The sequence below is a fragment of the Budorcas taxicolor genome, chromosome 4 (genome assembly GCF_023091745.1).
Source record: "Budorcas taxicolor isolate Tak-1 chromosome 4, Takin1.1, whole genome shotgun sequence".
Classification (NCBI taxonomy): domain Eukaryota; kingdom Metazoa; phylum Chordata; class Mammalia; order Artiodactyla; family Bovidae; genus Budorcas; species Budorcas taxicolor.
In genome coordinates, this window is record NC_068913.1 from 46,087,055 (window position 1) to 46,104,868 (window position 17,814).

The 17,814-nt window shown below is 38.5% G+C and overlaps 1 protein-coding gene across 1 annotated transcript in view; it reads right to left on the bottom strand.

Moving 5' to 3' along the window:
- Nucleotides 1-17,814, bottom strand: part of FBXL13 (F-box and leucine rich repeat protein 13) — a 211,693-nt gene that overhangs the window by 5,666 nt on the left and 188,213 nt on the right. The window contains exons 19-20 of the mRNA XM_052638386.1: nucleotides 9,098-9,232; nucleotides 3,585-3,748 (exon numbers count right to left, since the gene is read on the bottom strand). Of these exons, the coding sequence (XP_052494346.1) occupies nucleotides 3,585-3,748; nucleotides 9,098-9,232 (299 nt within the window). The remainder of the gene's footprint in view (nucleotides 1-3,584; nucleotides 3,749-9,097; nucleotides 9,233-17,814) is intronic.

A 17,814-nucleotide genomic window follows, 5' to 3' on the forward strand; every position in this document is an offset into this window, starting at 1 on the left:
GTGTTATTTAACCTGTTTACGATAGTTTCCTTATTCATTTTTATGGTAATAGAGTATTTGTATTAGATAATAAAATAGGATTTAGCACAATACATGGCAAATAATAATAGTTAAGTAATATTATTTGTTCATGTCAGTAATAAAATTCAGTAGGTCCAGATTACGAAGGCCTTTCCACAAAGACATTCCCATGAGCTGGAGAGACCTCTGAGTTTTATTAAGATTTTCTAACAATGCAGATCTCTTAGAGTGTTTAGGTAGTAATTTATGCTGCCAACAACTGCTAAATAAGGTCTTCAAAGAATCTCTGTACTGCTGTTCGAAGCTCTGACAACCATCTAGATTTTCTCTGTTCGTCTCTCTAATGTTTAAAAATTTGGATTCCAGACCCCAATAATGTCAAAAGGGTCCTTTCACTCTTTGCCAGTTATAGACTTAATGGCTCTCTGCTTCTCTGTGGCTCTGACCCTCCTGGATTGTTGGAGACCATTGTTTGGGTCTTTCTCTGGCTTTCCCATTATGCTTTTCATTTTTTCCTTTGCCTATCTTGCTTTCCTCACAGAGGTCTATAAGTTGAAAGACTTGTTGGATACAACTGCTTCAAATGTAGACAGCTAGATTTTCTTGTCATATTTATAATCTCAGTTATTAAGAATTTCTCCTTGAATTAAAGGAGAATTATGTCTCTCATGGGCTTCCTTGGTGGCTCAGACAGTAATGAATCTGCCTGTAATTCAGGAGACCTGGGTTCAATCCCTGGATCAGGAAATCCCCTAGAGAATGGAATGGCAACCCACTCCTTGTGGGCGAGAGTCCACGAGGTTGAAAAGAGTCAGACACGCCTGAGTGACTTTCATTCATTTATTACGTCTCCACATGAGACTTCTGGAATCATTTCCTGGGATCCCTTCAGGCTCTGAGGTTGTAGAATGACAGACTATCCCATGCTGGAAGCTCTCCTGCAAAAGAGCTATAGATAATTTGCTCATTGACCAAAAGTTTACTACTTCCCTGGTTCAGAGAGGGTGGACTGAAGAGACCTCTTTGATTTGTAAAGCTGGTGAAATATTTTCAGATTCCATTGAGTATGGAGGAATTTGTATATAGGACAATTTCTTCTGAGAGGTATAACTAGATTTTATATGATTTCATACGTTTTTATGTTCAAATGGAGTCAGATGGGAATATTTTGCTTTGTGACTCAAAGTCATGAAACCTCTTCCCAAAAAAATCTCCTCCATCCTAATTTCCAGATGTTTCATTTCACCCAGACGAAACAAAGCTCTCACTGTTGAGGGAGCAAGAGCAAAAAACTACTTTTTTTTGATACCATCATGAGCTTGTGTCTTCAAGAGTTCACATACTCTACAGCATTTCCAGCTCCACCCAAGGATCCCATGGGTCTAAGTGAAGAAGAAAATGCTCTAGTCTTTAGATCTGAGCCCAAACAGCAAAATGAGGCCAGACCTTACCACTTCTCTAATCAAAATTTTGAAACCCAAGTATCTTGGGACCTCCTTGACTGACAAGTAGCATCCTCTCTGGAAGCTGGATGTCAAGACAGATGCTCCTGGAGCCTTACTAGCCTAGCCACCATGCTGTGGGAAGCCCTCTCCATTGCTAGACAAGGATAGAATCAAAAAATTCTAGACCTCTTTCTTATTGGACCTTAGCAGAAGTGGAGCTACAAGGGAAACTGAAATGGTTTGGCCGTAAGATGGGCAGACAAGCCGGCTCCCTTAAGCATGAGGGCCAAGTCTCTGTCTGCTCCTGGCTGATAGGGACAGCCAGGCCTGGTGGTAGAAAACAAAATAGGCCTTTAACTGTTCTGGATTGGGTAAAGGAATTTTCCATAGATTCAGCTAGTTAACTAGAGTTTTGCATTGGTTGGGGGGGGGGCCAACCCCAGCTAGTAGTAAAATCTTACTTGTTTATTTTCTTTGCATATATATTTTTTTTCAATCTATGGACCTTGCACGAGGAGCGGGTAACCATGTTTAGTTTCACAGGGACCCTAGCTAAGTCTTCCATTCATTCTACTTAACATCCTACATTTCAGAAGTTTAATAATATTACCTCCCCAAAATAATGATTGGCAAAATATAATCAAAAGACTAAAAACTAAACTCTTTTGTGTAATACATTATCCATTGACTATCATCTTACCCAAAGGTGACATCTTGGCTGTTTTATGATATCACAAGGTCAACAGAAACTCCTAGGACCTTATTTCATGGTGTAATACTCTGAGTTAATAATATTCATGTCAGTCATCTCCAAACCTATCAAGAAAAGTTGAGTCTCTATTCTGCTTCAACAGTTTTCAAGAACCTGCCCTCTTTTTTCTGATCCATTTTCAGTTGTCTGCCTTCTCCCCTGGCAAGTCTAGGCCCAATGGGAGTGCTTATTCTATAAGTAATAGCTTTGCTTTTGTTTTTTTCATTTCATTTTAGCACACATATCCTTAGATCAGAAGTCATTTTCTTCCTCAGTTATCAAGTGACCAGATTTCATGGTTCAGCTCTTACAAGGGCTGTTTAATTAAGAAAGTTCCTCTGTGAAATCTACATGCTTAGAACACATTATGTACTTTGTACCTTGATAATATTAACTCTTAGTATTCATTTTTCCAACTTTCAGAAAAGAACCTGACCTTCAGGGACTGGTCAAGAATTCTCATGTGAACACTCCACAGGTTACTTCATCAGGTCAGTTAAAATACTTCCATGTTTTTATTTCCAGTCAATAGAAAAAAAAAATTAACAACAAAGCAGAAAACTGCTTTCTATCTAAAAAGTATAGGGTAACACCTAATACCTTCTACCTTTATAGATTCTTATTTACCCAGCTGTTATTTCATTGGAAACATTTTATAAATTGAGGAAATAGGCATTTGGCCTGTAGCAGTTATCAGAATACCTTACTCTGAGCTCTAGATCTTAGTAAAATAACAAATATAAAATAATTAGCTTTGGGGGAGATGGGACTCGTAGGATAACTGTTAGTAATTTGTACCTAATTGTGAGCTAGCTCAAACGGTAAAGAATCTGTCTGCAATGCAGGAGACCCGGCTTCAATCCCTGGGTTGGGAAGATCCTCTAGAGAAGGGAATGGCAACCCACTCCAGTAGTATTCTTGCCTGGAGAATTCCCATGGATAGAGGAGCCTGGCAGGCTACAGTATGTGGGATCACAGAGTCAGACACAACTCACTGACTAACACCACTATTACTATGTCTGATGATTTTCTTAACCCACATGGGAGATTAACTGAATGGTATTATTTTGAGAAGGAAGTAGAGGAAGAGCTAGTGATTATTCCTTGAGGAGCAGAGTTAGGGCTTTGGGCATCTGCACAGTCAAGGAAAGGGAAGCACTAAGACTAGAAGGACTACTGGAAAAGGAATATAAAACCACAAAGACCATTTTAGAGGTCAGCTCAATATATTGGCTTCAGTTAGGTGAAAAAGAAAAACTTCCTAACTCTGAAAGCCACTATGTATTTTATTATGAATGCTGTGGTGACATAATCTGTTTTCTCAGGAAGTAGTTCACAAAACTTTCCATATTCAGGTACATACTTACTTGGAAATAAGTCTGCAGTACTGCATCTTTAGGATCCGGAGTTGTTGGCAGCCCATTGCAAGGTTCTCAAGCATTTGGTCGGTAAGCAGGATACAACCAGAAACATCCAAAACGTGCAGGTAATGGCATTTTGCCGATAGCATCTCCATTGCTGAGTCAGTAATCTGGACATAGAGCCAAAGTAACTACTGATTATTTCGATCAGCTGCATCCCAAGGAAGAATAGTATATTGGTCAGTTTGGGCTGTTATAACAAAATACTACAGACTAGTTGGTTTAACTAGCATACATTTATTTCTCAGAGTTCTACAGGCTGAGAAGTCCAAGATCAAGTTGCCCAAAGGTTCAGTGTCTGGTAAGGGTCCTCTTCCTGACTTGTAAATGGCTATCTTCTTGCTGTAACTGTGCATGATGGAATACTGGGAGTGGGTTGCCATTTCCTTTTCCAGGGGATTTTCCCAACCCAGGGGTTAAACCTGGGTCTCCTGCATTGCAGACAGATTCTTTATCATCTGACCAACCAGAGAAGCCCAAAGGGAGCTCTAGTTTCTTTCTATTCTTTAAGGACACTAATTCCATCATGGGGGTGCTACCCTCGTGACTTCAATCTAAACCTAGTAGCTCAGCTCCCATAAGTTCCAAAAACATCACCTCAGTCACTGAACACTTAGGATTCTGATCTACAGGAAATGTTGGGCTCCTTTTCAGTTCCTCTGGTATCAAAAAAACCTAGTACTCTGAATTCTACCTCTCTGGGATTTTTCTATCATCTCATTGTCTTTCCTTTTCCCTACAATTCATCAGGGGCAGGCTAACTCCTGCTCCCAATGATATCAGATCTTCAGAGCCCCATAGCGTGTGTCAGGAATGTCTGAAAGCATTTATGTGAGAATCAGTTGCAATGTTAAACCTTGGTCCTGAGCATGTTCTGGAAACAGGGCATACTTAGACAATGACATCTTTCTTTCCAAACATAAAAAGTATACATTTCAAATTAAAGGGGGTTTCTGCATAATTCTCTCAATTTTATATAAAAAACAAGAGCTTAGCCTCACGGCATGTTTTTTAGAATGTTCAAACATTGAAAGTAAATTAAATCCAGTTGGAAAAAAATTCCTTTGGGGAGAGTAATCTAGTTGATTCTGCAGCAAGTCTCAGTTCAGCTATAAATTCAAACACTAGACCTTGAGTAAGTGAAGTAATCTAAGAAGTGGAGTTGAATTACTTCTACAGAACATCTGTGCAAACCCTCAAGATGTTGGAACCCTTAGCAGAAATTCTCAGTGTGAGATTCATGTAGTCTCTGTGGTTTCTGCTCTTCTTTCTTCTGCTGCCTATAAACGTCTCTCTCACCTACTAGTCCCTTTCCAGAACCAATTATTCCATATACAAACCATCAGAGATGTCTAGATCCCTTCTTATAGCAAGTTGATTCTGTTTCTAGGTTAATATATATTATATATATAAGTTAATATATATTATGGAGAAGGCAATGGCACCCCACTCTAGTACTCCTGCCTGGAGAATCACGTGGACAGAGGAGCCTGGTGGGCTGCAGTCCATGGGGTTGCAAAGAGTCGGACACGACTGAGTGACTTCCCTTTCACTTTTCACTTTCATGCATTGGAGAAGGAAATGGCAACCCACTCCAGTGTTCTTGCCTGGAGAATCCCAGGGAGGCTTCCTGTGTGCTGTTTTGGATCTGTCAGGAATTCTCTGCTCCTTACTAATTCCTGAATACTCAGGAATTAAGAGGAGAGGCAAGCCTCTCCCGGGGGGCTGAAGAATCCAGGCATTTCCTTCATTAGTTTTTCTATACAGTGGTAAGTATCCTCTTCCTCCTTGTGAACCTTACGGTAAAAGTGATTGTTTACAAATCTCTCTCTTTAATATGCATTGCCTATGTTTTGTAAGTCTGGAATTTTAATCTTTATCTTTGCTAAGAATAACAACTTTGTAAGACAGTATTTATACACACACCACGTTAATGAAAACACCTTTGCTCCATCAGAGCTCTGGTCCCCGTGTCTTTCTCTCTCTCTCTCTTTCTCTCTCTTTCTCTTGTTCTCTCTCTCTCTCCCTTTCTTTTTCAGGCTGATCCCCTGGAGTACAGAGGTTCTCTGAGTTCACTTTCCTGCCCGGGCTTCTGAGACCCTCTCGAGAAGGTTCTCTGCGCCTTCACCCCATTGAGAGGGCACCTGAGGCCTTCGTGAACAGAGCAAGCCCCATGCAGGGACTTTATTGGCTTTCTGTGTAAACCAAGGAATATCAGCCTCTTTCTCTCTCATTTACTTTCTTATCAGTTGACTCTGGACCACCAGGTTCCAATCCATTAAAGGACCTCAGCAGTGGGGAGTGTTCATATTATGGTCATTGCATCTTCTGAATCAGAATATTCATTTCACCTGCATAGATGGTAAAGCTCAATGCTTTTCCTTTACATTGAGATTCTGAAATAATCTACTCTCCTTCCTTTTTCTCAGTCTAGATCTTCAGTGTAGAGTGATGTGTTTTATAAAATGTTATTTGTGTAATCCTCCTTAGTTTCTAGGCTGTAAGACAATGTCCTCTGCACATTTTATAGAAGGAACTCTGTCGGTTTTTCCTTACAAAAACAAAACAAATAAACACAAATCCTCTGCCTCAGTTCTTGTTCTCTTTAGAGTCTTTCTTTTTCTCATTCTCCTATTTCCCTCCGTTATTAGTGGCACCTCTTAAAAACCCACTCAACATCTGTGCTTTCTTTAGAGCCAGGGCAGTTCCCAGTGAGCCATGTGTTAGCCATGTGTCTATGTGTCCGTGTGCAGTGAGAGCAAGGACCCCACGAGCTGTGACTGCCCAAGCTGCAGAGGGTCCATGGTCACTGCTATCCTGAATTCCTTGCCCCAGCTTACTTCTGGAACCAGATGATGCTGACCAGAAAGACAGCTAGTTTCCCTAGTTCTAAAGGCTGTTGAACAAAGAAGAATTTTATTGTAAATTTTCTAGATCAATTTTGTCATGATTGCCCATAGCTTTCCCACCACTGCCTCCTCCTTATTGTGGGATGGTTAATGATAGAGAAATCAGGAGGTTCTAGCATCACTCTCTTAACCTACTAACTACCCAGAATGAACAACTGAGAAGCTGGATTTTTAGACCAGTTAGAATTCAAGGAGTCTTGAAAGTTCAGGTGATACTTTAATGTGTGCAACAGAAGAAGACAAAATTGTTAGTAACTTCGCAATTTCTGAGGATTTTTTAAGAGATATTTTAGTTTTCTTCCCTTTGGGTATTTTACTTCCTCTAAGGTTTTTCTGTTATTTTGTTTTGGTCTTTATCTTCTCCTTTAGAGGCTTTTCTCCTAAGTGTGGCCTCATGTCCTTGACTCTCTGCTCATGATTAATAGTGAAGAGCTAAAAACTGATTGGACTTCCCTAGAGGCTCAGCAGTAAAGAATCCCCCTGCAATGCAGAAGATGCAGGTTTGATCTCTGGGTCAGGAAGATCCCCTGGAAAGGAAATGGCAACCCACTCCGGTGTTTTTGCCTGGGAAATCCCATAGACAGAGGAGCCTGGTGGGCTACAAATAATGGTATCGTAAAAGAGTTGGACATGACTTAGCAAATAAACAAAAACAACAACAAAAGCTGAGTAGAAGGTCTGAGTGTATAACATGGGCCTTCTCTTCTTTCAGCTTCAGTGGGCTAAATGACTTATTTGTTGGAAAGTCTACAAATGTCAGTATTTTTCAGTGTTTCATCTTGGACTAGTCAGAGTCCCCAGTGAAAAGGATTCCAACCTCCTGCCTGGAGGGAAAGATCCGGCAGCCAAATTCTGGATGCTGTGTTGGCAAAGTGCTGAGTATCTCTGCATTAAGCATTTAGTCACTTAATTCCCATTTTCACTTGTGTATCCAAGCTCTCAGTTTTACATGATGTCTCCCAGCCTGGCCACCTTCTGTTTTATTATCTGTAGAGCGGATAGTAGAGAGATGTTACTCCCCTCCTCCATCAGAGGACATTCAACGATATCTGGAGACATTTATTATTGTTACGACTGGAGGTATGGTGGGGGGGCTAGGTGCTACTGACATGTACTGGATAGAGGGCAAGGATGCAGTTAAACATCCCACAGTGCACGAAACAATCCCCCACTGTAAAGAATGATCTTGTCCAAATGTCATAATGCCATGGTTGAGGAATCTGGCTCTAGGAAATATATCTCAAATCTGGAGAGGATGGGGAGGGGCAGTTGCCTGAAAGCATAGAATAGGGAAGGAGATCTATTGATGTATCTACTTCTCAAGAACTTTTAACCCAGTCTTCCTTATCTTAGCAATCCTCTTGACCCAGTTACAGAAGTATACAGTATTGCCAAGTTGAAGGTTATGGTGTAAATCCATTCTTTCCCCAGCTTTCTCTACTATTGATTTAGGATTCAAAGTTGTCTCTGGTATGCTAAATTAATTCATCTCTTTTCAGGTTTCCAAAATTTTGTTGCTTTTGTCTCCTACTGTTTTCCCTATCATTTGTGGGCCCTCATCCTTCTTCTGCAGTTTGGTAGCATTTCAAGAGGGAACAAAATTATCAGGGTGTATTTAATCTGCCATATTAATCCAGAACCAGAGACCTCTATTTCTTGACCTGGTGATATTATCTGTAGTATATTAAGAGAAAAGAAAGTAGGTTACAGTGTATTTTAGAAAGTATGAGTCTAGTCTTTAAAAAGCAAGACAAACCTTCTTTAACTATAATCTTTGTACATAGAAAAGAATTCTAGAAGAGTAAGTATAAAATGCCAGTGGTTACGTCCTGGATGGTGGTATGACTTTGAATTTTTACTTTCATACTTTTAATATATGCAGTCCAAAGATTTTGCAATGAGTAAATATTCCTTTCAAAGACAGATATCAAGAAAAATTGTCAAACACTTGAAAATAAGACGAAAGATGGTTGCCTACCCTTACATGTTTACTGGAACATTATTTTAACAGGTCCAACTGGGAAATTTTACAAGGAATTATGCCGTTTTTTGGACATACTATTTATTATCAATTAGGGCTCAAATTCTACCTGTTGTATTTTTGTCTAAGAGAGATGTAGATTATTTCTGGTAGAAACTATAGCTCCAAGGTTATTGATTTGTTACCTTGTAGGACTTTAACCAATTTTAGATTTAACCTAACAATCATGTTCCAACATTCTTTCTTCAGTTCCTCTAAATACTCAGTTTGATCAAATGCTGTATAAACTGACTTTATCATTTTGCTGGTTCTCTCATTAGTGAATTAAATAAATATTTGACACATTTTTATATTTGTATGAGAATTGTCTTTAACTTTTTCCAGGTACTACTTTTACACAAATGAAGTCATAAAGCTATTTACAGTTTGGGGAAGGAGAACTCTTGATGAGTACCTCAGATATGGCAAAGAAAAGTTCTGTCATGAGTCCCACACCTAATAGCTACCCTGCCCATGTTCTTTGGCAGAACTTCAATCTGACATGTCTGAGCTCTAACTCCTGCACATACCTTTGGACAGCCAGCAACACTGAGAGATGTGAGATTAATACAATAAATGGCCAATGCTTTAATAATTATATCTGATAGTTGGGGGCAATAAGAGACATCCAGATGTTCCAAGGTCAGGGAGCCTTTGCAGAATACCTGTAAGAAATTCCAAGTTAGTGGTTTCCTTTTTTTTTCTTTTTCTTAGTCTTTATTCAAATTTTATGCCATCTTACCCCGTGGCAGTTTATTTAGTATGCATTTCAGCTCTTGAGATGTAGATGTGTTACATTTTGTTGCAAACAAAGAAGCCATTACATCCAAAATCTCCTTATAACAAAAGATACTCAGACACCACTTAACAGTTCAGTAATACTCAAATTCCTGCTAATAGAATTTGGTTTTCTATCACTAATGGAATTTTACCCATATGGTTAGTAATTATTAGAGTTATATTCAGCTCAGTGAGTAGAAGAAAAGAAATCTGGAGATAAGAATTAGATGGCAAACACTCTGGAAAGTGAAAGTGAAGTCAGTCATTCGCGTCCAACTCTTAGCAACCCCATGGACTGCAGCCCACCAGGCTCCTCTGTCCATGGGATTTTCCAGGCAAGAGTACTGGAGTGGGTTGCTATTGTCTTCTCTGAAACACTCTGGGGTTGACACTAAAATATAATGGAAAAAGCACAGTTTTTGGACTCAGACAGACTTAAGTTTTAATTTCATTCTACCACTTTATTAGCTTTGAAACCTTAGCAAGTCACTCAATTTTTCTGAGCCTCAGTTTCTTCAAGTTAGGGAAAATAATATCTACCCTTCAGCATTGTTCTGGAATGCCAAAATGTTCATCTAAAATTTCTAGGGCTAGAAAAGGTCTGGAAATCATTGAAAGTTCTTTCCTTTATCTTGGTTGTTCTTAATTTTTATTCCTACTTTCAGTAAAAAGAAAAAAAGCCTATATTAAAATTTATATACAGTGTCATTTTAGAGGCAGTTTAACATATTGATTAGTTCTTAGGAAAGATTGAGGGGAGGAGGAGACAGAGGATGAGATGGTTGAATGGCATCACTGACTCAATGGACATGAGTTTAAGCAAATTCTGGGAGACAGTGAAGGACAGGGAAGCCTGGCATGCCGCAGTCCATGGCGTTGCAAAGATTCAGACACAACTTAGCCACTGAACAACAAGCACTCAATAAATGTTAATTATTACTGGAATTTGCATATGATACCAGTAATAATAAAGATGCACATTTGTGTTGTACTTTGGAGAAACCCAAAAGATATTGCTTATTTTACCCTAAATCATCATCTTTTTCTGACCACAGTAACCATCAGTGATTTCCTCTTTCGTCTGACCTCATACAAAACTTGTCTTTTTCAACTGATTCAAGCACTTACAGTACTTGACTCACTCCTGTTTTGTAGCTCAGTTTATATGGAGATTTGTTTTCTCTAGCAACTAAGTGATGTCAGATATTGGAAGGGGCATCTGGCAATGAGATATTGAGGTCCCTGTTATTGGAGCTAATCAAGCATAGAGGGGACAACTAGGGAAATCTAGCTTTAAAGAATTGGAATTAGTCTTAAAACTCAGCTCACATTCAACAAGTTTTTCAGTTAGAGTGCAATAAGTCTCTCAGAGGTACTATCTGGAACTCTGCTTGCTCCTTGTACCCCTTTCATAAGCATCATATTTAGACTACAGTAAGTTCTCAATAAATACTAGCTGCTTGCTCAATCTGTTTGTGAGTATCTTCAAGGATATAAAGACTTGTGTTTTAATAATACAGGAATTCTTATGTTGCAAGGGGTAGGATAACATTGTTTTCTGTTTAGAGAATGGATAGACTTCAAGGAACCAGAGAAAATGTAAAGCAAGAAGGAATAGTTGAACTATAAGAAAAACTTATTAAAAGATGAAACAAGCTTCAAAGGGAAATTCAAGTCTCTTCATGTCTGCAGACTCTTTTCAGAATCATCTGTCAGTGTCTTGGACTGCTTGAATCAGTTCTGCTTTAAGCCTTTTTAAAAGCTTTGATATTCTTTGAAGTTAAACTTTCTCAGAATTTTTAAATTAAAAAAGAACTTATAAAAATGATTAACAAGGCCTATGATGCATTCATGGTAGCATTCTCATTCAGGGAAAATCTGAGGCACAAATATGAGTCCAGGGCTTTATGTTTGGCATAAATCAGTGCAGATCTAAGAAATAAATCAGAACTTTCCCTCTCTTACAATCCATATTTTCCTTTAGAGGCTGTAAGTCATATTAAGTACTTAAGCCTGCAGGCATGTTTTTCAGCATAATCACTCGTGAAATTCCATACCCCCCTTACCCATAAGATTATTTATGCTCTTCTGGCTACAATGCTTCAGAATCACACATATATCAATGCTGTTGATTTTCTTATCTTGGAAAATGCTAGACTGAGCTTATTCAAAGTAAAAAATTTTTATAATGAAAATGGAGAGAAAGTAAAAATTATCAAGTTTGACTTTCATCCCATGTATCAACCAATTTTGCCATGGGTTAGCAGTCTTGAGAAGGAAATGGGCTACCCATTTCAGTATTCTTGCCTGGAGAATTCCATGGAGAGAGGAGCCTGGTGGGCTATAGTTCATGGGGTCGCAAAGAGTCAGACGCAACTGAGTGACTAACACTTTCACTTTCTCAGCAGTCTTTAATACAACTTCCAAATCTCTTAGTGAGTTAAATAATTTCTTCTCTGTATTTCATGAATTGAATCACTGTGTGGGGGCTTAATGACAGCATTCCTAAATTGGATATGTGGAAGAGACTGAATCTCACTAACATTTACCGATTGTGACAATAATGTGCTTCTGTCAAAATCCTAATTTAAACCACCTCAGTAGGTGTCAGCTCCCGGTCTTAAAAAAGCTCACCTCATGGTGCATACTCATAAAACCATCTCTTCACTATTTGCCTTATTAAGTTCTGATTAATCCTGCTACAAAGTTCTATGTGGGAGTAGGATAGAGTTTTCTACTGATAATTACAGAGAATTCTTTTGCTATCATGAACAATTTTCTATAATGAAGGCTATTTTGGGCTAGTTGAAATACAACTTCCTCAATTCTAAGTTATAAACTGAATTCAAAACTATAGTCTCTTACAGTGCTTTGTCCCCATTAGGCATCAGCACAGGTAGGAGTGGTGGTTGCCTGGGCACACTGAGCTGTGAAATCGGGGCCCTGGCACCAAAACCAAACTATCAGAGCCCGAGTGTCCACCACCACCCCGACCACCCCACTGATAAGATGCCTCCCCTGCATTCGCGGTCTCCCTGCCAGGAAAACTAGGCTTAGCTTGGGCTCAGCGTTACAGGATTATACCACTTTTAGAGGAGCCTACTGTTTTTAAATATGGAGAGGACTATGAAAGGGAGAAAGGGCAAGGCCAAAACACCAAACAAATATATCCAAAGATACTTTGACCTTGAAATTTCATATCAGTTATATAGTGATTTGAGGGAATAAGCCATAGCTTCAAACCAGCTCAAATGTACTTTATTCCATGAAGTTTTTCCCAATTCCTCACTCTGGAAGTAATGACTCTCCAAAATTTCTGTAGCTTTAATTTTTTGTCCTTCTCACTTTCCACTTATATTATAGCTATTTATACAACTGTCTTATCTTCTGCATTGATTGTAGCTTCTTGAGGGCAGAGACCATGTCTAAATTATCTTGTGGCCCCAACATCTGGTATACAGATGAAGTTCAAGATGAGAGTTTCTGAAGAGAATGGAAAATGTCTCTCATCAAAGGAGTGAGGAGAATGAACTCCCATAGATTCCACTAAGCTCAGTCCTACCTGGCACTCTGTTCAGTAACTGCTAGTGAACAAGAGTAGTTAAGAGGACAAAATTTGGGGTCCACTAGCCTAATTTCAAATCCTGCCACTTGGAACCTCTGTCTCTCTAGATAAATTATTCAACTTCTCAATGTCTGAATGATCTCACTTGCAGCATGGGAATAAAATGGTATAGTATTATGGCACCTACTTCACAGAGTTGTTAGGGGGATTAAGTGAATTAAGATGAATAAAGGAATTGAGCAATGCCTGGAACATAGCAGTTAGTAAATAATAGCTAGTAATATTATTTGTACCTACTGATTCTGTATGGTTATGATTTCAAAATTTTTAAAATCATCATACCATAATAATATTTTGAGCATATACTTTCAAAAAATGTAAGTTAAATGTACTTGTAAGTTATATAGATATTCAAATATATATTATAAAGTATATAAAAATAGAAATAAAATATATGAGATAAAACTAAATCTTAATAGAAGTTCTAATATTTTCTTGTCACACTGAAATAGATTATCTTGTTCACTTGCCAGAGTAAATGCTTTCTCTAGAGAAATCTACTCAATGGTATGCCTTTGGTTGTCAGTAAGCCTTAATGACATACTGGTTGTACAGACTCTAGGTATTTGGTAAAAACAAGGGAATTACTTTTAAAGTATCAAATGTGACAAGTACATAAAAAGATGTCAAATGTAAGAAAATTATAAACAGGTTGAGTGAGTAGAAGAAAATGCATATTGGAAGGAAAATCAGGAAAGATCAAAACAAAGTATCTCTGAATTATAATTTGAAATTAGGACTGTTAAAAGAAAATCCTAGATTTTCATCTTCAAAAAAGAAAAATGAGCTAAGGTTGGACTACCCAAAGGTCAGTTAGGTATTTTTTTGTGGCTTGAAATATAACCAATTTTTTTTCCATTTTTAAAAAATAAAAAAAGGATATCGAGTGGCCTAGTTACCTGACACTCCAGCAGCCCTGTGAGACCAGAAGGGTGAGGAAATTGCTTTTTTTTTTTTGCTTTAAATGATAATTAATAATATTTTTAAAATTGAAATGTGGTTGGTTTAAGTGTTGTGTTGTGCTAATTTCTGCTGTAAAGTAACTCAATTATACAATATATGCAATACTTTTTGTATTATTTTTCATTATGATTTATCCCAAGAGATCAGCTATAGTTTCCTGTGCTGTCCAGTAGGACCTTGTTTATCCATCCTATGTATATTAGTTTACATCTGCTAATCCCAAACTCCCAGTCCTTCCTTCTCCCAGCTCCCTCCTCTTTGGCAACCACAAGTTTATTCTGTGTATCTGTGATTCTGTTTCTGTTTCACAGATAATTTCATTTGTGTCATATTTTAGATTCCACACATAAGTGATGTCATATGGTATTTGTCTTTCTCTTTCTGGCTTCCTTCACAGTATGAAAACCTCTCCATGTCTCTACAGATGGCATTATTCCACTCTTTCTGTGGCTGAGCAGTATTCCATTGTATACGCGTGCCACATCTTTATCTAGTCATCTGTCAGTGGACATTTACTTCGTTTCCATGTCTTGGCTATTGTGAATAGTGCTGCTATGAACATAGGGTACATGTATCTTTTTTAATTAATTATTTTATCTGTGTATATGCCCAGAAGTGGGATTGCTAGATATTATGTTAGTTGTTTTTTTTAGTTTTCTAAGTGACCTCCATAATGGTCTCCATAGTAGTTGTACAAATTTACATTCCCACCAGCAGTGTAGGAGGGTTCCTCTTTCTCCACACCCTCCCCAGCATTTGTTATTTGTAGATTTTTTTTTCAGTGATGACCATTCTGACAGCTGTGAGGTTGTACCTCGTTGCAGGGTTGATTTGCATTTCTCTAATTATTAGTGATGTTGAGCATCTTTTCATGTGTCATCTGTATTTACTCTTTGGATAAATGTCTATTAAGATCTTTGGGCAGGGAAATTACTTAAGCTATAATAATCAGCATTAAAGAATTGATGGGTTTGTATTTGCACAGTCAGCCACTTGACTTCTTATTTTTTCTCCTTCTTTCCCAAGAAAATGGCAACTCAGAACTCGTGTCATTCTGTGACCTCTTCCGTTTAAGAATCTCTATTGAATAATGAGTTCATCAACCATTATTGATGCTTTGATCTCCAATTTTGGTGCATAATGGAATAAGAGACGATGTAATCAAGGGAGGTTTCTGGTCTAGAAGAAAAACAAAGGGCCAGGAATTTGAAGTTGTGTCTGTGACCTTGGGCAAGTTACTTAACTTCAGATTTCCTCATCTTTAAGAGGAGAATGAAAACAACTGTCTGTCTATCTCTCAGGTTTATTGGAAGGTAGAGAGAAAATGTGTACTCCAGGATCCCTTAGCAGACGTAATACCCTATGTAAATGCTGACTTTTTGTCTGTCAGCATTGGAAGCAGAGAGGCTGGTAGAACAATCCTGCCTGCCAATTAAGACATGAGAATGCCACCTTACCACCTTCAACGTGCTGGAGGGTTTGAGATGAAGAAATATCATGCACACAATTTAACTGGAAGTTAACAAAGAGGATTATTAGAAGTCATAATGTAGAAAAATCACAGCTCCTATGAGACATGCTTCAGGTGCTCAGTTCATGTCAGGTGAGGTGCAGTGAGCCTAGGCAAGCTGCATAAAAGAGAGATCAAAACCACGTTAGCCACTTAGGCTTAAGAAGCATGAACTCATACTATTGTAGGAAAGTGAGATTCTGACATTTATTTTTCCTGCCCTTTTATTTTTGCCTTCAGATAACCTGACTTTGGGCAAGTTTTAGCTTACATAGGATAAACTAATGTTCCAGGGACAGCTTAAATTGAGAGAGGCCTCCAAAGGATTATCTTCAACATATTCTCTTATAGTTCTTTTCTGTGGATGTTCAACATGAAAATAACAGATGTGTGCATTCATTTAATTAATCCATCAGCATTTCAGTTGTTGGAGAATGGTTCTCTCCAGTGGGAGTAGGCAAGAAGCCAGTACTTGTGTGGGGTGTTCTCAGTTTCGGCTGTTTATCAGACATGAAAACATGGTACCCAAGACTCCATTATGCCTTGAACAGTAGAGACTGTGGGAAAATGACAAGCTGTCAAATCCCACATGCTTTGAAGTGCTGGCAAATTTCTAATTCTATTGAATTGCCTCAACAATTGGAAACACACTAGCATAAGGAACAGTGGAGAATTCTGAGCTTATTTCTTTTGCTCTTAGCCTTTGAAAAGAGAATAAAGCCTAGGTATCTTGGTAGGAGTTTGTCTGTGACTCAGTTGATTTCAGATGCCTTAGGTCTCTAAAGAGTATTTTGTTCTATTATAAATCCTAGGAGGCTGTTCTTGGCATGGGTAGCCATGAAGCATCAATTTCTGTAACAAAGCTCATACTTATTCCAGGTTCTGTGGGAGGTGCTTTTTCCATAAGGTTTCAGATACCCCATTCTTAATTCTACCAGAGGGATTCCTTAGTTCCTTCTTCTAAGACCATGTGAAATAATTCTGAACCTGGGATCTTCTGGTATCTTCATCATAGACTGTTTAGTCGGTTACTTCCTAATAATAATCTATATTAGTGGATAAGATAAAGAATTTTCCTGAGTGGTATAGCCAAGAGATAAAGTGTCCAGACATCTGGATGCCCCATCTTCCCACATACAGGCGATTTCAGAGCTTTCACTGCCCCTGAGGCCAAGAATTGTGGCCATTTTGGAAATGGATCTTCTGTTTGTTGCTTCCCTTCCAATCAATAAACATAACTATATCCCTGGGGAAGAGGTGGAGTTATTGAAATCCCATGCTTTGATAATTCTTAAATGGTTTAATCTTGGAAACCAAATAGAAATCAATGTTGTTTTTTTTTTTAAACACTGTTGCCATGTGGAGCCAACACATCCAATCCATCTTTGGCACTGTAAGTTATTCTGTGTCAAAGCCCACTGAAACTGATTTTGGTTCAGTACTAGAGGGTGAGGTCTATGAACTGATGAGAATGAGTGATGAGAGTCTGGTATGAACATCATTTTATAACTATTCAGAAAGTTTAGTAATTCAAAGTAAGACTTTAAGACCAGAAAAGAGTCACTGGAGAGTCATTCAGTTCTTGTTTTAGGTCAAGAATGAATCCAGGATGAGTGCTAGGGCAAAACAAGAATCCAGTTTTTCTTACACTTGCAGAACAGGCTGGCCATAGGCGATTATTAAGGAGGAAGACGCAGATAGGACTTTTGGGGAATGAGGTGAGTACTCCCAGGCCTTTCCAACCTGAGTAGCCATGTAGATGCTCCACACTAGCTGTAAGGGTTTCAGTTCTCTAGCACAGGTAGTCCAGGGTACAGGACTGAGAACCCTGAATTCTTAGTCTCCAGATGGACTCAGCCTGGAGCAGACCCATATCTATAGAACCATTCAACTTACTAAACATTCCTGGGTCAGGCTGAATGCCAGATGAACAGACATGGATCCTGCTTTGCTGTTCTCCCATCTATGAAATAGCTTATAATTTGCCCCATATGGCCACACTTCCCCTGTCCCTTATTCCTTGATCTTTCCTCTCTTCTCCCCTTTCTGTTTACAAGTCAAGATAAATCTGTTACTAAAGGTCAAATAAAAAGTAAAATCAAAAATTTGTAAGTCAGGATAAAAGAGGTCAAAACACACTGAAGATTAAAGGGGAAAAGGAACTTGTTATCTCAAGTGTCCAAGCAGTTTGGGCAAAATTAAGGATCTCAAAAAAAAAAAGAGTCCCTAAGAGAACAATGAGGGATGTGGAGGTTCTAGTACCTCCACTGCTGCTTTTACCCAAAACCAAAAGTTATCAGACACCTTTGTGATCATCAGAGAATGACAGTAACCTAGACTTTAGTGAAAGTGAAGTCGCTCAGTTGTGC